Genomic DNA, 19,412 nt, shown 5'->3' with positions numbered 1-19,412 from the left:
ACTCAAATAAAGATGATATAATTATATTAAGTACATAAAATATAATAGACGATAAAAGATACAATTGCCTTCTAGGCTAAGCAATTGGCTCTCAACTGGTAAAGGCTAGGCTAGGGTCCTTATGAAGCGTTTTATTTTTATTTTTTAAGGGTATACGGAGCCTAGCATAGCCTTTACTAGTCGAGAGCTCTTCTCAGCACTATTTGTCCGGCCAAGTAGTGAATAAGTTATACGAAAAAAAACGCAGGCCTCAAAAAAAAAAAAACATTTCTTACCTGACCAATCCATTTCGCAGAACTTCTTCCGTTCTTCCTGTGGCAGCTGTGGGTCGTGTATCAGCCTGTCCAGTTCTGCAGAGTTGAGTGATATGATAGGTGGTTCCGGCACGTGGGTCTGACTGAGCATGGGGTTTATAGGCGTCACGGTCGGAGTGAACTGCGCGCCTGCGCCGTAGAGCAGCGCGTCCGCAAGGTCGTTGCTTGGTGTTGGTTGAACTACCGGTAGTTGGGGGATCTGGAACTAAATTTCACCACGTGAGTTGGCCATATTGAAGCAATTCATCTACAAAAAAGCAATGTTTCTATTTGATATTGTTTAGAAATGCGCACTAACGGCCTCCGTGGTCCAGTCGTTGAGCGTTGGGCTCACGATCCGGAAGTCCCGGGACTTCCCCGAGATCCGGGGTCCGGGAACCGGTTCGAATCCCCGTTTAAATCCTCCCCTCTGAATCCGTCGTGATACTATGTTTACGAGTACAACGTTTGACCGCTTTTATTGATGACGTCACAGGACAGTATTTTAATACAAACTCCAAATAAAACTTTCCTTTAGGATTTTTTTTTTCTCATTTGACTAAGTTGTCAAGTAGCCTATTGGGATGTTATTGGTACTGCATTTATTGTGTAAGTTAATGTAGTGTGTCGTTGTTTGTCCGAAATAAACGTTTATTAACGTTATTAAATAAACGTCTATATATTAAATAAACGTTTATTTAATAACGTTAATAAACGTATTTGACTTACGTTTATTTGATACGCAGGTATGTTTGCATTGGGATCACTCCTTTCAGTCTGCTGCTGCAAAAAAACGCTGATGGTAATCTATTTGACACAATTTTATTTTGTATATTGGTGTTGTTTTCAGCAGATCATAATTAAATTTATTTTAAGTTATACCTGTCATTTTCTTATACACCGAAACGGAAATGGGCGCGTAGTAGACAGGCCAAAAATGTATGGAATACACAATTAAAGCACATAATAACGGGTTCTTACCGCGTTTAAATGGGGATATGAGACTCCCGATATTTCGACACTGTTGCAAGTGCCATGATCACGGGATGACTGATGAGATTGGAGTGGAGTAGGTAGGGTTAATTATGATAATAACTGCGTAAACTTAAAACAATGTATGGAATACACGTTAATTTTAGACAGAATACTTAAAAAAATCCTTTCAACGCCGCGGGTTATAACCCGACAAAATGAGTACACGTCAAACAGGTTGCATACCAGTGAGGTGCCTATTTGATTCACCTGTATTATTGTTTAATTCAATCATTTATTGTTAAATTGGGTAGTTTCCTAGGTCAAAGATAAATTATGAAATTCTGATTACTATATAAAGACAGATCAAAAGGTGACAAAAAAGTAAAAACCTATAATTAAACAACATATTTTATGATTTTTAATAAAGAAAAATATACTACATTTTGTTACATTTTTCTGTGACGTCACAGGTTGCTTTTTCATACAAATTCAATAGTAATTTCGTGTTTTGACGTTTAATAAAATGTGACTGATTTGACTTGTTGGAAATTGCCCTATTGACAGTTGACAATCATGCGTCCCTTTCTTTTTCGGCGGATAAAATGACAATAAATTAAAATTAGAAGGTATTAGGCTTATTTTATCAGTAGTATAATAATAACTACATATATCTATTACACTTACGTTCAGCATTTCGACCGTGGTCGGTACGTCGCCTATGCTCTTAATTGATCCTCCTGAAACCACAACACATTTTAGTGAAATAACATTTAGACACATAAAAGATTAATTTTTCAAACATTTACATAGTTTGATTTCATAAGAACTTTACTAATCGAGTAGATAATGGGGATAATTAAATTGTAAACACTAACTAATATGGGGCGACCCTAAAAGAAAACTATGTTAAATGAACTTTTAGCAAGCTTATCCTTGATAATTGCGGTAAATATAGTAATTTCATTTTAATTTTTGTCAGACTGGAGTTGTCCATCGTACGTGTCAAAATTTGCTGAATATGCCCACTGTTCCAACCTTACACTAAAATTCAAATTGAAATATACCATATATATCGCACCAAAATAAAAGGAAATAGTTACAAAATAGACTTAACTAGGTACATGGCAAATGGCTACTTTATCGCTTAAAGCGATTTATTCCAGACTACCATAGGTGTGGAAAATGTATACAAATGTAATAATATCGTAAATAGACGTTGACGTCAGTTTTCTTTTTCCTTTTTTTTATTTTTTTCTTTTTTCATTTTTTTCGTAGTTCAAAACGACAGTTCATAAGATAGATCAGTTTCTTACCCGAGGAGCTGTCGTAAGATGAGAACGTCGAGTTGACCCTCCTTCGTTTATTAGCCTTGATGACCTGATCAGCTTTGTACACGAACTCTTTGGGCTCACTGGTGCGCCCGTCGGACGGACGAACCAGTTCGATAAACACCTTCACGTTCTTGGTTATGTTCAAGTCCCGGTACGGAGGCGTTCTGGAAATCATTTCGGTAATATTAGAATTGGGTTTCCTAGGTCAAAGATAAATGATGAAATCCTGATTACTAAATAAAGACAGATCTATAATTGTCGACAGATCTATTAATGTCGTACGGCATCTTGCTGTGGGGTCATGCTGCAGATATGAACAGCATTTTTGTTCTGCAAAAGCGAGCCATTCGCTCGATTTACAAATTGGGACCCAAGATGTCACTTAGAAATAAATTTAAAGAAATTAATATTTTAACTTTGGCATCACAATATATCTTTAAAAACTTAATATATGTAAAAAAACATATAGGATTATTTGCAAAAAATAGCGATCGGCACATTGTTAATACCAGGAACAAAAATAAACTTGCTTTACAAGTCAGTCGATTACATAAGATTACTAAATCTTTTAAGGGGCAATGTATACGTTTTTACAATAAGATTCCCATTGACATTCAGAATTTGCCTTTCAACTGTTTTAAGACAGTAGTTAAACAAAAACTTTACAAAAAAGGTTATTATAAAGTTAGTGATTATTTAGAAGATATGAATGCATGGGATTAACTGTCTGAGAACTGATATTAGGCAGCTAAATTACTCAATTGTATACCAATATTTTATGTTTATTTTTATTTTTTTAAAGAACGTCTAGGGCCCTGTGCCGAGGTTTTTCTTGCAGCTTCTTTTCCCCGGCTATACAGGTTGTCAGAAGGGTGCTGCAGTAGTTTTAGGCGGATGAGACGTTCGTTATGTAAAATTGACGATTCAAAGTGTAACTATGTTACCTACTGAATAAAGACATTTTTGAATTTGAATTTGAAAATTTGTCAAAAAACGTTTTCTTTTTAATTTATTTAGTGCGACATTTCGACACATTTCCCGTGTGTGACGTCAGTGTGCATTTTCATATAAATTCCATAATAATTTAGTGTTTTGATGTTTAGTAAAAAGTAACTGATTTGACTAGATGAAAACTAGCCTATTACAATACAACAGTAAACATCAAACTGTTTACGCATACAACTGTTTATTGCACACAAAATATATTAATATATTTATTGATATTGATCTGTAAATGTCCTTTTTAATTCTTTTTGACGTTTCATAAATTCTCTCATTCGATTAGGAGGTCCTATTGCTTATTAGGAGGTTGCCATTTGCCTATATTTGCTCACCTAAAGACAACAGCATACTGATGGTGCACATCGCTCTGCAAGAAGTTTCCATTCGCTGTCCACACCTCTTCACCTTGCTCGTTCAGTTCGTAGAATCGGATTATTATATTCTCTGAAAAAAAAAAAAAACACATTAACACGGTTAGTGTGTAGCCTTATTATAAAACGAAAAATAAAGATAATATGTATTTTAAAAAAGTAGATACCCTAAAGCGTTCTAAAATTAAAATTAATAAATCAATGGTGCTGATTCCAGTACACACCATCTAATTTTATTTTAAGTTTTATTATTATTCGCCGAAAAAGAAAAACACGGGTAATCAACAGGCATAAAATTTATGGAACACACACGCCAATTTTAGGCAGTAATAAATTTCTGCAATCCTCCCAAAATTTTACGTTGGCCAATAACCCGACAGAATTCTTGACATCACACGTCAAATGATGTCTAATTTATTCGCCCGGGTTATTCATTCCTTCACTCATTCATTTTAAATTAAGCTGTTAATTATCCGTCCTTTTTCGTTTCGGCGGGTAAGAAAACAATAGGTATAACTTAAAATAAAATTAGGTAGTGTCTCCAGGGATCAGGGACATAGGAAGTTCTGTGGATAACACAAAAGTGTTTTTAAATTAAAATTAATAACTACTATATGTCCTTTCAAAATCAAATACCCATAGTTTAACTCATAGAATAAGGAATAATACTACGTATAGAACGGCAACTCTTCGCTTCCCACCAGCGGCTGAGCTAGGTTTAACCTCGGTCTTACTTAAGTCTTCAATCGTATGGGCGTCACACACAGATTACCCGTGTACGATAACGTGTCTGTGTAAAATGATTTTTTTGAATGAAGTGTGGTGTAACTTTTGTGTCTGAAAAGACTTTCGGCTGCAAGAGGATATATCTATTTATTTATTAAAACGTACACATACACGTGTACGTTATATACGTACTTTTGTTAACCTTCTCAACGAGTATGAAGACATCTTCGCCTCCCCTCGGTCTGCCGAAATATTTGCTGATGCGGCATATCTTCAAGTCATTCGTCGCTGCGCTTTCTGCGAGGTAAAATAAAACAATACTAATATATATTTGAACAGCCTCGGTGGTTTAGTGGTTCGAGCGTTAGGCTCACTATCTGGAGGTCCGGGTTCGATTCCCGATGGGGACATTGTCGAAATCACTTTGTGAGACTGTCTTTTGTTTTGTAAAGACTTTACAGGCTTGAATCACCTGATTGTCTGAAAAAATAAGATTAATCCGTGCTTCGGAGGGCACGTTAAGCCGTTGGTCCCGGCTATTAGCGGTTACAATACCTCTACCAACCCGCAGTGGAGCAGCGTGGTGGAGTATGCTCCTTTCCCCCTCCGGTTGATTGAGGGGAGGCCTGTGCCCAGCAGTGGGACGTATATAGGATGTTTATGTAATATTATACTAATAATAGTTACGCCTTTTCCGAACAGGGTTATCACGGATTTTCATTATCACGGAAATTAAAACACATTATGAAACATCAAACATAATCATGCACCCGTTCCGCATAACGCACTTTCCCGGCCCTGTGTGCATCGAGCTTAAGGTTATCAAAGTGCCTTCACTTATAAACTACTCAAAAAATGTGCGGCATATTTGACTTTTTTGTGACTTAAGTTGATTGTTTTTCTTGGTTGTGAAGTGGAGTTATATTGAGTGCATAGACAGCGATATGGCTCACCATCTATCACGTTGATCTAACAGAAAGCTCGGTGAGATGGGGGTACTTAGTTCATCTTGTGATGGATGTGCCTCAGACGCTATTTGGGATATATAGTCTTGAGCGTAATACTAAGTTGATGAAAAAACACTGTGGGCTTAATTATAATTATAACGGCCGCCGTACTCCAGTGGGTAAGCGTTGGGCTCACGATCCGGAGAGCCCAGGCTCTCCCACAGAACCCAGGTTCGAAACCCTATATTAATAGATTTCACCACGGACACTCTCACAAAGTCTTGGGCGCGTCACCACCGGAAAACATGACACGGCCTCCGTGGTCCAGTGGTTCGAGCGTTGGGCTCACGATCCGGAGGTCCCGGGTTCAAATCCCGGTGGGGACGTCTCATAAAAATCACTTTGTGATACCTAGTTTGGTTAGGACATTACATGCTGATCACCTAATTGTCAGAAAGCAAGATGATCCGTGACCCGGAACTCCCGTTAAGCCGTTGGTACTGGTTACTACTTACTGATGTTATTAAGTAGTCATTACATGAGCCATGTCAGGAGCCTTTGGCGGCTTAATAACGACCCTGACACCGGGGTTGATGATGTTGGTAGATGAATTATAAATAATATCATATGCAAAACTCACTCATGTTGTGAATAGGATCGGAGAACACAGGAGCGCAGATCTCCTGATCGGTTTTCAGATCGTGCGCACTGAATCTTAGCCGAACTATGTTCAAGTTGATAGTTTTCGCTGTGTTTTCGCAATGCATCCGAAGCTAGAAAAAAAATATCTGTTATTAAATACATACCGCAATTTGCACAGAAGAACATTGCTGAAAGACGCTCTTATCAAAACTTCTATTCTTCAAAATTTGTTTATATGTAAAAATTGTTCTACGCGTATTTATCACTCTTAAATAAATAGCTCATTAAATAGGATAAATTTTGATGAAATTTTCAGGATCACTTGAGGGTTTGGATCGTTCTGGCACGTTTGCCAGGCCCGTTAGTAATAATATATAATATTAAACATGGAATATTACTCTATTAGGTCTATTTTTTAACACAGTACACTTTTTTTTTCAATAAAATTAAAGCACAAAGACTATACTAAAAGTCATTGACAAGCTGCCACTTAAAGGGACAAAAACTAAATTGGTTTTAAACAACTGAGTTTGTAAGATACGACCGTTCGCGACGGGTCCCAAGTATGTTATGACCAACTCAATGACTCGAATCTCGATACGACCCTGTCAACACTAAGTAATAATAACAAATAATACACAAACTATAATCAATAAATTATTTGAATTAGCTAAGTTGAAGTTGTAAATACTACTACTATTTTTTTTTATACTATTTATTGTCTCTGGTCGTCTAGAAGAAATTGCTACAGAGCAATAAGGTCGCTAATTGTACTCTAATCTTTCTTGTGTAGATATATATAAAGTAGTGTATAGTCCATATTAATTTTGTAAATGTGAGAGTGTGTGTGTCTGTCTGTTTATCCGTCTTCCATGGCAAAACAACGCGACGAATTGACGTGATTTTTTAAATGGAGATATGTGAAGGAATGGTAAGTGATACAGGCTACTTTTTGTATCTTTATAACCCCCCACTTCCCCGAAAATAGGGGATGAAATTTTGTATGGAGTATTCCGCAAATTTCAAGGTAGAAAAGATAAGGTGATTATCAAAAAGTGCATCATTTTTTTTTCGGAAATCTGCCTCCAACCCCTTCAAAAAGGAGGTTAAGTATTGTTGCGTATGGCAGATTGAAATAAAATATCCTGCGTGGATCGCTGAAGCTCCCCTAACAAAGTCTCTGCAGCATCCGTCACACAATGCAGCTCGGCTATACCACCGGGAACCGGTGCAGAGGGCACTTGTTCACTATGTGAGATATGGTTTGATCCCGGTGACCACATTCACAGCCTAGGGGTTAAAGGAGTCGCCATACTGTGAAAAAGGAGGTGAAATTATATGGTACTTTTTGTAGTTTTTAAGGTAGGAGGCTAAAAATGATACATTAGGAAAGGGGAACCCCGAATTTAACGCGAGAGAAAATAATATTTTGTATTTGTAAATAGAGTAAGTCATGGAAAAAATACACAGCCAGTTGCTGAAAGGTTCCTTTGAGCTCGACATTAGTTAATTGGTCAACCTACTAAAATTAGAAACATATACATTGTTTTCTCGCCATGCAGTGCATTATGTGACTTTGTAACGCTGTATGTTCCTTTGTGTAAGTAAATAAATAAATGTTAGGTCAGCTACGTGTGTGTTTGTTTATATGATAATGGCAGGAAATAATGGATCGTTCCGAAAGTTCGCGGAACGTGTGTTTGCCCTTGACGTTTTTTGCGTGTTAAGTACCATTTTATTAAACTGTGTCTCATACGCATAGAGTACAAATAGGGCAGTAGACCCACCACAGACCGTACATCTTTTTAAACGATAACATATCTCCCATGCACGACACTGCGTTCAGAAACGAGAATCGCTGATGTGGGATGAAAAGCCGCCAGACTCAAATGGGATTGGGCCGGAAATGTTTGTCGCATGCACCCTGAGCAGTGGGCACGGATCGTCACGCATTGGGTGCCTCATCACGGGTACAGGCGCCGTGGTAGACCTCGAAAGAGATGGCGTGACGACTTGGACACTTGCCGGAGGAACTGGCCTTATGGAAAGATGGAAAGACGTCCAGCAGTGGGATCTTGTAAGCTAGATTAGATTGGAACATATCTCCACGATAATCTTCGACAAACCGAAATGTAGAATAAAAACTTATTTTACAGATGAAGATATTTTAGGGCCTCACTTGATAATAGTGACGTAGCCTCAGAACCACTTCAGGTTCAGGTAAAAGACGGAGAGGGAGTTGTCCATGGTTCCTGGCGTGCCCAAGACTTACACCACTGTCATACCCCGGACACTTCATACAAACAACTTCGTTTTACACAGACACCACACATTAACGTTATCGTACACGTGCATCTGTGTGTGTGACACCTGACGCCATACGATTGAAGACTAAACTATGCCCGAGGGAGGGTGAGGTAAACCTAGCTCCAATGCTGGTGGGGAGCGGAGAGTTGCCGTTCTATACGTAGTATTATTCCTTATTCTATGCCACTGTGCAGGTGAGTCGAAGAAACCAGTATAAGTCCTCACGTCGCGTAAGCTCATGACTATATCCCAATTAGGGTAGTAAAGGTACATGCAACGCAGAATGAACTAAGCAACCACATCTCACTGGGGTTTCTGTAACACCGAAGTTGATAATAAACGATCTAATAACTAAACTAGCCTGCAAATCTAAGTAATACACTTTGAAAATTATAATAGCTTTGTAGTACACAAGACACAAACACACAACAAACAAAAATAAACAAACACAAACTGTTTGTTTGTTTATAACAAACATTATAGAAGGAAAAATTGAAGGGAAGAGAGGAAGGGGTAGACCTAGGATAACATTTATGAAACAAATAAAAGAGAAGGTGCAGGTCGTGTCGTATCGGGAGGTGAAGGTTTTGGCGGGAAGAAGAGAGGAATGGCGATTACTCCACCGACAAGAGCGCAGCTTTTAAATAGAGAGAGAGAGTACACAAGATATTTTTTTACCTAAACCATAGTTTGTGTTTGGTGTTCGTGTACCTAACGGTAAACAACGTTTTCAAGTATATTTTTTTAATTTGTTAGACAGTGATTTAGAAAGTTTACAGAACATCTGGCACTGACAGAAAGGATGCTTGGGTTAAAAATAATAGAATGCAATAAACATAATTTATTACTACACAGACTGACCTTTTAAACTGACCAAACCCAAAAAAGGGTCTTGTAAAGTAATAAAAATAAATCATTGTTTTTTTTATTGGAGGAACCAATGGTTCAGTTGGAAGAAAGCTTGAGACCCTCATTATGAGGTCGCACGGGCCTTAACCAGTGATTTGAATATTTGTTTTCGAATTCATGTTTGGATTATAAATGACGTGCTCAGCGGTGAAGGAAAACATTGTGAGAAAACCCCCATTCCCGAGAAATACATGTGACCTAACATGTATTGGGATGGTTTTTTCGCGAGGTGGAAGGTCAGACAGGCAGTCGTTTCTGTAAACTGGACCTGTCAAATCTTCAGTTTAGGTAAACAGACCACGTGAGAAACGGGATAACGCTAAAGAGATGATGATTATGAGAGCCCACGATAATTACCCTTTTTACAACGTGGTGTAGTGGTTACAGCTTTCAATCTAAAGGTCCAGGTTCGATTCCGGATGGGGCCATTGCCGATATCACTATGTCGCATTCTTTCACGCGAATCAAATAGGTTGTACTTACTAGGGTAAATAAAACGGTATATAGAAATTAAACCAAGTTTATTGACATTAAATCCCTAGCAAGTACATAGATCGGATCTCTGGGTCGCAGGTAATTTGATACTGGCTGAGCAACCTTGGTGCAGTAGGAAAACTACCACTTCCCTGTAACTCTTCCCACGACGACACGGGGTACACCGGCGCGCGCAGCAGGGCAGCAGAAGCGGTGGGGTAAGTATAGGACCGAAAGTGGATCCAGCGGGTTGTAGAACCCGAAAGGTGAAACGGTGCAGGTAAGTACAGGACCGGTAGTGGGTCCAGCGGTTGCTGAACTCGAAGGGTGAACCCTGGAACCCGGAATTAGTCATTTCAAGAATTGTCCGAATTCCCAGTCTGACTGCCACATGCCGATTCCTTAGCTTGATTGAAGATGGGAAGTGGATAGCAAGCAAGCTTAGCAATCTAAGATGTGGCTGTCAGCAAATTACACACAATAAAAGTGAATTTAGCAAAATAAATTTAGAAAAAGAACAAAGAACAAGATAAATTTATGGTAGGTAGTTGTTTTAAAAAACTATCTAACAAAATAGTAAAATTGAATATTTTAAGCTGAATAATTTTAATAGTAACGATATTAAACGTATTTTGTACATTATTATTGTTCCATTTAAGAATTATTTAAACAAGGAAAGTACTTAGGTACAAAGATAACTTTAAGTTGGTTAAGTAGAATTAATTAAGAAAAATTGACAATTTAAATGTTGTTTTGAACATAAAAGATTGCTAATTATGATATAAAATAAGCACTAAAGCGTGAAAATACATTTACACGATGATTATGAAAAATGACAGTCATGCAATGAACAAAGAAAGCATGTACTAGTCTACGTTGATATTTAAACTAATAAAAATGGTAATTGCTACACTTACCCAATTAATGGGGATAACACAACACTATAAATTATTATATCGTAGACAAAATTAGTAAAAAAAACGTATTTAAAAAATATACGAGTAATCGAGGTGTTCTCGCTACAAAGGCAGAAGGATTGTGTCGAACATCCGATCGGAAGAGTAACGGCTCGGCTGTGGAATGTAGGTACGGCTACCTACGCAATGTGATAATTATTAAAGTCGTACAATATTAACGGAATTATTTTGTAAATAGATATGTTTTGTTAAATTAATTAGTATATGTTTATTTATGTAATAATATTTTAGTTTTAAGCAGTAGTTTTTAAGTGTTTTCAATGATAACTTTTTGATAGTTCCTAACAGAAAAACAAGAGCAATTACACTCGGTAGTAAAACGCGGCAGGCGTTACATACCCCCCTTTTTTGGGTAGGATTTTCGCTAAGAAAATCCGCTGACTAAAATGTAACCTAGTCTGTCCTTCTTACTATTGACCATTCTAAAAATTACGTGGTACACATTCATTTCAACCCTTCCATTCACCCCCCTACTTTCTTTCATCCCTTTCACACACAAACAGTTATCTTATTTAGTTTTAAGTGACTGCGTCCTTTCCAAAAAGAGTACTAGACTTTTAACCGCAGCTTAGTACTCACACGTAATCAATAGGAGATTTAAGGTAACCGTTTTTTTTTCTTTTTATAGTATAATTTTCTTATCTTCGGGGTAGGGCCGAAGATAAAATAATTAGAATGTCCTAGGGGTAGGGCCTGGAGATTCAATATTTTTTTTTGTAAAAAAGAAAAATTAGAAATACTATATATAAGTAAATATATTTAAGACGGTAGGTAGTTTTAGTAAGTAAGACATTGTTTTAGGCTAGTTTTGGATTTTTTAGTATAAGTTTTGGTAGTTTTAGTAAGTGTAGTTTTTGTTTTTTTTTTTATAAAGTAGTATTTAAGGTATTTTTAGAGAATATTAGAAGATATTAGAAGACGCATGACATGCTCAAGATTTAAGTTTTTGGCAGGCCTAAGGCGTTAGATGGTATTACACATCAATCTCTTGACTGACTCTTACAGTCTGCTCGAGAATTAGTAAGCAGCTGGAGGATTCTATGTTTTTCTCTCACTTCCATCCCAGCAAGGAAGTTTTGTAAATATAGAAAGTTTTATTTTAGTTAGGTAAAAGTTGTTGGCCCCACGTTGGGCGCCATTGTCGCATTCTTTCACGCGAATCAAATAGGTTGTACTTACTAGGGTAAATAAAACGGTATATAGAAATTAAACCAAGTTTATTGACATTAAATCCCTAGCAAGTACATAGATCGGATCTCTGGGTCGCAGGTAATTTGATACTGGCTGAGCAACCTTGGTGCAGTAGGAAAACTACCACTTCCCTGTAACTCTTCCCACGACGACACGGGGTACACCGGCGCGCGCAGCAGGGCAGCAGAAGCGGTGGGGTAAGTATAGGACCGAAAGTGGATCCAGCGGGTTGTAGAACCCGAAAGGTGAAACGGTGCAGGTAAGTACAGGACCGGTAGTGGGTCCAGCGGTTGCTGAACTCGAAGGGTGAACCCTGGAACCCGGAATTAGTCATTTCAAGAATTGTCCGAATTCCCAGTCTGACTGCCACATGCCGATTCCTTAGCTTGATTGAAGATGGGAAGTGGATAGCAAGCAAGCTTAGCAATCTAAGATGTGGCTGTCAGCAAATTACACACAATAAAAGTGAATTTAGCAAAATAAATTTAGAAAAAGAACAAAGAACAAGATAAATTTATGGTAGGTAGTTGTTTTAAAAAACTATCTAACAAAATAGTAAAATTGAATATTTTAAGCTGAATAATTTTAATAGTAACGATATTAAACGTATTTTGTACATTATTATTGTTCCATTTAAGAATTATTTAAACAAGGAAAGTACTTAGGTACAAAGATAACTTTAAGTTGGTTAAGTAGAATTAATTAAGAAAAATTGACAATTTAAATGTTGTTTTGAACATAAAAGATTGCTAATTATGATATAAAATAAGCACTAAAGCGTGAAAATACATTTACACGATGATTATGAAAAATGACAGTCATGCAATGAACAAAGAAAGCATGTACTAGTCTACGTTGATATTTAAACTAATAAAAATGGTAATTGCTACACTTACCCAATTAATGGGGATAACACAACACTATAAATTATTATATCGTAGACAAAATTAGTAAAAAAAACGTATTTAAAAAATATACGAGTAATCGAGGTGTTCTCGCTACAAAGGCAGAAGGATTGTGTCGAACATCCGATCGGAAGAGTAACGGCTCGGCTGTGGAATGTAGGTACGGCTACCTACGCAATGTGATAATTATTAAAGTCGTACAATATTAACGGAATTATTTTGTAAATAGATATGTTTTGTTAAATTAATTAGTATATGTTTATTTATGTAATAATATTTTAGTTTTAAGCAGTAGTTTTTAAGTGTTTTCAATGATAACTTTTTGATAGTTCCTAACAGAAAAACAAGAGCAATTACACTCGGTAGTAAAACGCGGCAGGCGTTACAACTATGTGAGGCTGATATAAAGACATTGGTCGTGGGTAATTTATTTTTTACAAAATGGCAACGCAAGGTAGGATGACTTCAGCTGGGATAACCTTGAAATGTTAGATGTAACTTTTAAGCATACCTGGTCATCTTATACCATGGAAATTGGTCTGAGTTAAGACCCAGGGAAGAATATGGGGTAACAGTTTTTTATCTCGGATATCATCGCATAAGTCCGTGAAAAGGGGATGGAAAAAGTATGAAGGGAACCATTAATACAATTCATATATAAGAGAACTCATAAAGTGTGAATCTGATACTAGATGGCGCTGATTGTTAGACACGCCCGGAAACAATCGAATAACCAATAAACGCGATAATTGGGTACTTGACTGGGTCAAGATAAATGATAAAATTATAAAATGCTAATCTAGAAATAGAAACCAGTCTAAGATGAAAATAAATCAATCTCATTTTATTTTTCCATTCATTTTAGAATTTATTTAATGAATCAAGTAACAATGAGTACGATGTTTGATCGCTTTTATTGATGACGTCACAGTACAGTATTTCCATACAAACTCCAAAGTAAATTTTCGTTTTGACATTTCGTAAAAACTATCTCATTTGAATAGGTTGTCAAGTAATCAATTAGAAACGAATTATTTTTCTGAGTGTATAAAAAAGTATATTATTTACTTACATCCATAACAGGTATGTTTGGCGACCTTTCCATGTATTTTTTTAACAATAATGCCGGGACGTCTTTCTTGGCTGTGTGAATGATTCCCATGCCAGCAAACCTGTTTAATAATTAAGATCAATTATCATAGTCATTGTGACTAAGATAGTCATTGTAACGGCCTCTGTGGTCCAGTGGTTGAGCGTTGGACTCACGGTCCGGAGGTCCCGGGTTCGAATATAAGTGGGGAGATATCACAAAAATCACTTTGTGATCCCTAGTTTGGTTAGGACGTTACAGACTGATCACCTGATTGTCCGAAAGTAAGATGATCCGTGCTTCGGAAGGCACGTTAAGCCGTTGGTCCCGGTTACTATTTACTGATGTAAGTGAGTAATTGTTATATGAGCCATGTCAGGGGCCTTTGGCGGCTCAATCATAACCCTGACACCAGGGTTGATGAGGCTGGTATTCCACCTCACAATGCACACGATAAGAAGACATAGTCATTGTGGTCCTGTGGTACAGCGGCTTGCTTCTTTATCGGGGAGGAACACCGGTAACGGACTTGCACCAATGAGTTATTAATTTATCTTAAGTGCAGTTTATACTAATACAGTTGGCTCGAACTATATAGACGGCGATTCGGCGCACCACCTATCACGTTGGTGAAACAGAAAGCTCGGTGAGGTTTGGGTACTTCGCTCATCTTGCGATGGATGTAAATCCGACTACTACCCCAATTAGGATATAGTTGTGAGCTTACGTTATGATGTTATGTCACTATGACGCCGAACTTGAAAGTATTTATCATCAGTAATTTAAGAGCCACGCTCTTGTCGGTATAGCATTCTCCATGCTAATTTAAGTTTGTAAATGTGGCGTCCAATATGGAAATAAATATTTTCTTTCTTTCTTTAATTTTTAGGGAAAAACAGTGCAGTGGGCAGTACTCTGTCCGACGCGAGTGGTTTCTGATCGTGATAGCCACCTATCATATGGTGGCTTCATAGTGCTAGTTCAGATTTCGTGGATATAAAATTCCTTACCCAACTTTGTAGCTACCCTGTTCTGGCACTAGGGTGCTGACATCCCGGTCCTCCTGCTCATCCTCGAGGAGTTTGTGAGGATGCTCTTCATCCTTGTCGGCTTGAGTCAGCCTCACCCTGATCAAAGCCCTGCCTGTGTAGTTCATTAACTGCGAAAGTGGAAAATTCAACATTAATGAATAATCTGGATGCCTGATTGTTATATTTAACAACTTGCACAACATCGCGCAACGTTGTCAGCTGAAGCGTTTTTTAGAGAGCATCATTAGTTGAGCATCAGTTGTTGTCGAGTGGAGACGTGACGCGTAACAACACTAGTTCCTCTGGCGACATGTTGTCGACGACCGACTGACGTGTATTAGACGTGAAGACAGACAACGTTGTTAAATAGAAGTTCCGCGCTAACTTGCAACATGTGCGCAAAATGTTTCCATGTGGAAACGTGGATTTAAGTCAACTTGTTTAATAAACCATTGTTTTCCATGTAATAAATTAAAGAGTAATCTACCTGTTCTAATGTAAACAGCAAGAGACAATTAAATTGTATTGTTCATCTTGAATAGTTTATCTTGCAATGGGGTAATCTAGAGGTTATAGAGGCTGATTCCTGTACACACCATCTAATTTTATTTTAAGTTATACCTGTTATTTTCATATGCGCCGAAAAGGAAAGGCATAAAATTTATGGATCTATTTTAGGCAAATATCTAAAACAACCCTCTAAAAATTGTACATAGGCCAATAATCCGACCTAATTAAATTGACAGCATACATCCAACGGTTTGCATACTAACGAGATACCTATTTGATTCGCCTGGGTTATGCATTGATTAACTCATTCATTTTAAAATTAACAGTTGTCAATCATGCGTCAGTTTCCTTTTTCTGACAGGCATTACTTAAAATAAAATAAGGAGGTGTCTGCAGGAATTGGGGCCATAGATGTAAGCTTGTACTAGGGAGATGATGATGTGATTTACCTCAACAGTGGGATGAGTTCTAGTTTTGTTAGATGAAGTAGACTTTCCAAGAAGACAACCGTGGGTTCCCACCATCTCACTCTTGTAACGGAATCGGAAGTAGTTCTGTGGTTGTTCCACAACGCGAAGATACGGTCTCTTTCCTGAAACAGATTTCAATTTATGTATGGTCTCAATCGGATACATTTTACGTTAAGATTGTGTCCTGGTTTTAGTAGTGTTGCACACTCAATTGAGTCGTGTACTAGGTTCAAAATAAATTATGAAGTTCTGATTACTAAATAAAGACAGATCTAAAACTAAAGCAAATCATTTTCTTTCTTCTATTTATATTATTTATGAATTTCAATCAAGAAAAACGTAATAATAAGTCTGACATTTTATCACGTTTTTCTATGTGCTTTTTCTTATAAAATCCATAGTAATTTCGTGTTTTGACGTTTAGTAAAATGTAACTGATTTGACAAGTTGGAAATTAGCATATTATTTTAATGGGTCAGTGTGAAACAGTCACTCAATGTAAACGATACATACTAGCCATAAGCTAGTGCTTATGGTTAATTAGTATTAATCTTATTTAAACAAATCGAGGAATCTTTAAGTTAATAAATACATTATCTATAACCACAACTAAACAAGGAGTGCTGAAGTGTGGAATCTAGCTTTGGTCCTTACAACTTCATTTCAAATGAATTATCAATAAGAAAGATCCCTTCGTACACTTTAATTTTTTAATTTAATGAAATGATAATCCTACCAAGTAGTTACTACTAGCAAACTACCTATTAAAGTTGAGTCTGTCATTCATTATCTGATGGCAGATATTTTGTTGGAGAAAACCACATATCGACTCTCAAAAGGTGCATGGTTTTCACTATGAGACCTCATTAGGTAAGTACAATAATAATATGCTGCCTACTTAGGTGTAATATGACACAAAAATAAACTTTTGTTAACTATTAGTGTCATATTTCAACAATAAGCATTCTTAAAGTGCGCTGATAAGAAATAATTTATCTTTCTAACACAGTCATGACTGTATTCGGCGGAACAATGCTCAATTATTCAAATATATTATTTTTAACCTAATTCCTGAGGTTTTTGACACTGTCCATGTTTACTTACTTTATAACGTATTTTTGAACAATCATCAACTTCAGTTAGGATATTTAAATGACAGGCAAACCAATCTATCCGATAAAGGACTTGCATTATTCCTTCAACATAATAATACACTTTTGTGTACATCACTACATATTAATAAGTTGAAGTTAAGTAAAGCCAAAATAATCCTTACCATCAGCATGTAAAGACATTTCGTCAGCACATGTGATCCCAGAGAAGACATTCACCAAATGAGGCACCTGTTGAGACGGCGAGGAGTAAGGAGAATCGCCTTGTGACCCTGGAGAACCCATGTTGGAAGATTCACTGAAATCCTGCTCACTTGCAGACATTTTTAGCACTTCACTCTCTATTTCAAAGTTTTACAGCGTAACACTTCAAGTCCTTAAGATACATACACGAACATCAAAACATTTTTTATTGTAAATACCTAGTTTTCCTTATCTTTTAAGGCTTAATATATTGAACAAATAACACTGCTCCGCCGAGCATTCGCAGTTTCTCTGACAACCATTTGACGTTTGGTATAACAACATCAAAGATAACAAATTACCCCACTGTGCTTTGTGTTGCTAAAGTGATTGAAAAAATACAGCATGAAACTTCAAAAATTCACACACAAATAACATAAACTTTTACTTGGTGAGACGCATAGCGCACTAAAATGAACGCATTTTCGAGAATTTATTAAATCTAAGCGCACATCAGTGCGCAGGCCAAGTTCCATGGTCTTTTTCAGGAAAACAAGAAATCGACAAATGTATACATGAGATCGTATTATTTCTTCAGAATAAAACCGACTTATATATGCGGCAGGTAAATTATCCGAATGAAGTAGGCACCTATGTGATAAACATAATTTATTTTTACTTTAAATCAGGGTAATTTTAGAAACTGGTATCATTATTAGTCAAGGTCATTTTTACACACTTTGCATGTGTGAGTGCGATACGTTCGGTTCGGGAAAGAACCGAGCGAATGAGTCACAAAAAGTCCCGAGTTCGCAAACTGTGAATGACCGCGCGATAATTATTTCATTGCGTCATGTTTATGAAAATATAATATTTCACTGATTGCAATATGTTTTTATTTACTAGTTTAATTAATATCTAAGAGTAAAGAATATATATTAATTATTAAGTACGTGGGTAGCTTTAATCCAGATATTCAATTTGTAATTCGTTTTTCCTCACTTTTTCACGGAAATAGGAAGTCACTTCGCCGAGACATTGTTGGGGTAGGCATTATTATCATAATTTACACATGCCACACACGCATCACACGTCACAAAAATCCCCGAGAAGTTAGCCCACTAATAAAATTATAAATGCAAAAGTAACTCTGTCTGTCTGTTACCTTTTTCCGCATTAATCGTTGAACCCAAACAGAATATAAATTGCTGAACCGATTTAAATTAAATTTCGTATGAAAATCTTATGAGAATTTTGAGACCTAGAAACAAACATAAAAATCATTCCCTAAGAGAATGTAAAACATTGATAAATGAGGTTCACGCGGACAAAGTCGCGGGTAGACCTATCAGACCGCAATGGTTGAACCACATGTGGTAGCAGTCAGCACGCGATCGCCCTATCCACCGGGCTGCCCACCAACTCGCTCGAGATCGTGGTTACCATGGTTACGCCCCACCCTGTGACCACCCGATTGTCAATTCTGCCGTGCTCGCATTTGCTCTCTCGCACTAGCAAATGACGGTTCTGCGTAACCAGAAAAGGATAGAAGTGTGGCGGTTCAAATCCCCCGCTAACATGAGTTGGCTCGGCTCTACTCTAGAGCAACTAGAGCGACTGTCCACCCGCCTCCGCACAGTACCTGCCAAGCAATATGGGGCGCTAAGCAACAAAATTTAAAAACGAAATCGGTCTCTCTGATTCTGGTCATTAGATATTTTTATATCCTGGTATCCTTGTGAACAATACTGTTTAAATGTGACCAGCCGGGTCTGCAGGACAACCGCGCCGCTCATTATATTGAGCTTTTCGACCAATAAACAATACGAATGCTATCTACGTAGATGGACGTCAAACGGCTATTGGTCGAAGGCCTCGATATAATACGCGCCGCGCGGCGTGGTTTACCGTGCAGAGCCTACAGGAGTTACTGCTGAATGTTGTGTTTGTGTTGGTGCATTAAACA

At 37.3% G+C, this 19,412-nt stretch overlaps 1 protein-coding gene across 3 annotated transcripts in view; it reads right to left on the bottom strand.

Annotated features, from left to right (window-relative positions):
• Positions 1–17,774, bottom strand: part of LOC126369611 (nuclear factor NF-kappa-B p100 subunit-like) — a 331,681-nt gene extending 313,907 nt beyond the window's left edge. For 2 of the 3 annotated variants that reach the window (XR_007566744.1, XM_050014112.1), the window contains exons 1-11: positions 17,428–17,774; positions 16,131–16,273; positions 15,151–15,299; positions 14,123–14,222; positions 6,286–6,418; positions 4,891–4,995; positions 3,934–4,045; positions 2,582–2,763; positions 1,953–2,005; positions 1,023–1,076; positions 276–519 (exon numbers count right to left, since the gene is read on the bottom strand). Coding sequence is in view for 2 of the 3 variants with exons in the window: in XM_050014112.1 (XP_049870069.1) it covers positions 276–519; positions 1,023–1,076; positions 1,953–2,005; positions 2,582–2,763; positions 3,934–4,045; positions 4,891–4,995; positions 6,286–6,418; positions 14,123–14,222; positions 15,151–15,299; positions 16,131–16,273; positions 17,428–17,587 (1,435 nt within the window). In the remaining variant the exon portion in view is untranslated. The remainder of the gene's footprint in view (positions 1–275; positions 520–1,022; positions 1,077–1,952; positions 2,006–2,581; positions 2,764–3,933; positions 4,046–4,890; positions 4,996–6,285; positions 6,419–14,122; positions 14,223–15,150; positions 15,300–16,130; positions 16,274–17,427) is intronic. The other variant, XM_050014113.1, reaches the window with a different exon arrangement.
• Positions 17,775–19,412: the final 1,638 nt, after the last annotated feature.

This window comes from Pectinophora gossypiella, chromosome 9 (genome assembly GCF_024362695.1).
Source record: "Pectinophora gossypiella chromosome 9, ilPecGoss1.1, whole genome shotgun sequence".
Classification (NCBI taxonomy): Eukaryota; Metazoa; Arthropoda; class Insecta; order Lepidoptera; family Gelechiidae; genus Pectinophora; species Pectinophora gossypiella.
The sequence above is the reverse complement of the archived record's forward strand: the minus strand, read 5'-3'. Positions and strand labels throughout refer to the sequence as shown.